A 2,012-nucleotide genomic window follows, 5' to 3' on the forward strand; every position below is an offset into this window, starting at 1 on the left:
GGCTGAATCGTGCAATGCAAGTGCTGTCACGGAGCAGATCAGGTGTGTACATGGATAAAGCCAAACGGCCAAACGATCTTACTGCTGTTTATTGGCTTTGCTGTGCGTTGCTTGCTCACCCGTTCTTGATACACAGATATATCCCGATGTGTTACCGTGTGTGCGCGTTCGTTCGTGTGATTACCGCAAAAGAAAAGAAAAGAAATGAGAAAGACAAAACGTCAACAACTGCGACCTGCCAACCAGATCATACATCGTACGAATACGGAACAAGGCACAAATACCATACTTTCTTTTCTCAGAAGTTGCCTACACACGCATGAAAGTAACCTCCACCTACAGAACAGTTAACTTGGTTGCAATCACCTCAGTGCAGTACAAGGAGGTTCACACCAACGCCAATAAGGATCATAGACCACAATTACTGGACACCGTTAAAAATATATAGTACTGCTCCGTAAAGAAATATAAGAGCATTTAGATCACTAAAATAGTGATCCAAATGCTCTTATATTTATTTATAGAGGAAGTAGTAATAAAATAAGGATCATATCATAGATCACCAAACATGACTAGTAATTGAGACAACCCACTCCATACAAATTACGAATTACTACTAGATACTCAGTGGACATCGTCCAATGCAAGCATTCTCCCGGTGAACTTAACTTGTGCTCAGTCTTATTTTAGCGATCATCCCGGTGCATGGCTCATGGCTGAACACAAGCACGTATTAGATGGCGCCAAGGAGGCGACCCCCGAAGAAACGCCATTTCCCTGCTCCACAAGAACGACGACGTGCCACTGCCCCACTAGTCGCCACCTCCTCCAGCAGCTCATCGAACGTCTCCGTCGCCGCCGGATAGAAGGAGACGACCGGCGCCGAGGCGTACCTGCGAGTCCAGCGCCTGGCCTTCTGCTCAAAGAGACCCCACTCGCGCTTGTACAGCCGGGCGGCGTCGTGGCGGACGGGGAGGTCGAGCAGGGGGTCGTAGAGCATGGAGACGACGGACAGGAGGACCGTCCTTATCGTGAGATTAGGCCACCACCCCCTCCCGAAGATGTCCAGCACCATCTTCCCCTCCGGGCCGATGTTGGGATGGTACACCTGCAGAGACGCGTACGTCAGGATATCGTTTGGCATGAACAAATGCCGATCGATCGATCCGACTTACCTTGGTTTTGAAGGTGAGCTTGATGGGCTTGAAGGGGTAGTCCTTGGGGTAGGCGACGTCGACGGGGAACGTGCCGCCGGCGTAGGGGCTGTCGTGGGGGCCGTCGATGATCACCTCCCAGTGGAACAGGTCCGTCACGGGCGACGCGCCGGGCCGGCAGAACGCCGGCGGGTCGATCCAGAGCTGTTTCAGCTCCTTGCGGATCCGCCTGATCACCGGGGCAGGCTCCGGCATGGTCGGTGCCGGCGGTTGTGCGCACCTCCTCCCTATTCCCGTGCGCCCAGCCTCTGTGGGAGCTGTCAGCTCTGTGGCGCAAGGAAAATCTACACTAGCGCTAGATAGATGCTCACAGCTCCGGCTCGGATGCTTTATATGGAAGGCGTTGGCCACCCGCGACTTTGGGAGACAGAACGCTGCGGCATGTTAAACAGCGTTGTAATTCTGTGTAGGTTGTCAGAGCAGGTCTCCAGCTCTTCCCTTAAAATTTTACCCTTCCAACGGCTCCTTAAATTTGAGGGGTCATTCATCCTGTCTGATTTGTCATAGCCAAGTTCAGGGGACTTCTCTAGGCAGATTCAGGCAAAGGTTTAGGAGGCATTCCGTAGCTAGTTGCTGTTGTTTCTCTTTTCCTTTTGGCTAAAATTTCCCCTAATAATATGGTGGAAACAGAAACATGCTATGCCTTTGTTGCACATCCTGACTACAAAAAATCTTGCAATTATGGATGAAAATCAGCTTTGTGGTGTTTTCCGCTTGATCTGATGGCTGTCGATCGGGAACTATGGAAAAGTGCCATGTGTAGGCGTACCTGTAATATAATATACTTGTATAGAGCTT

General features: G+C 50.8%; 1 protein-coding gene across 1 annotated transcript; it reads right to left on the minus strand.

The window, feature by feature from the left end:
* Positions 1-254: 254 nt before the first annotated feature.
* On the minus strand, positions 255-1,493 carry LOC123494528 (ubiquitin-conjugating enzyme E2 11-like). Its single transcript, XM_045230433.2, has 2 exons — positions 1,176-1,493; positions 255-1,108 (listed from the first exon to the last, which is right to left on the minus strand). Exons 1-2 carry the CDS (start codon positions 1,407-1,409, stop codon positions 734-736), a joined length of 609 nt encoding a protein of 202 aa, XP_045086368.2. The 5' UTR covers positions 1,410-1,493; the 3' UTR covers positions 255-733.
* Between the last annotated feature and the right edge of the window lie 519 nt (positions 1,494-2,012).

Source organism: Aegilops tauschii, chromosome 6 (assembly GCF_002575655.3).
Source record: "Aegilops tauschii subsp. strangulata cultivar AL8/78 chromosome 6, Aet v6.0, whole genome shotgun sequence".
Taxonomy (NCBI): Eukaryota; Viridiplantae; Streptophyta; class Magnoliopsida; order Poales; family Poaceae; genus Aegilops; species Aegilops tauschii.

What these genes read in the sequence shown, in the direction of transcription:
- LOC123494528 (XM_045230433.2), bottom strand. Translation starts at nt 1,409, where the DNA reads ATGCCGGAGCCTGCCCCGGTGATCAGGCGGATCCGCAAGGAGCTGAAA. An exon ending in AGCTCACCTTCAAAACCAAG is followed by an intron (nt 1,109 to 1,175) that starts GTAAGTCGGATC and finishes GCGTCTCTGCAG; the next exon opens with GTGTACCATCCCAACATCGG.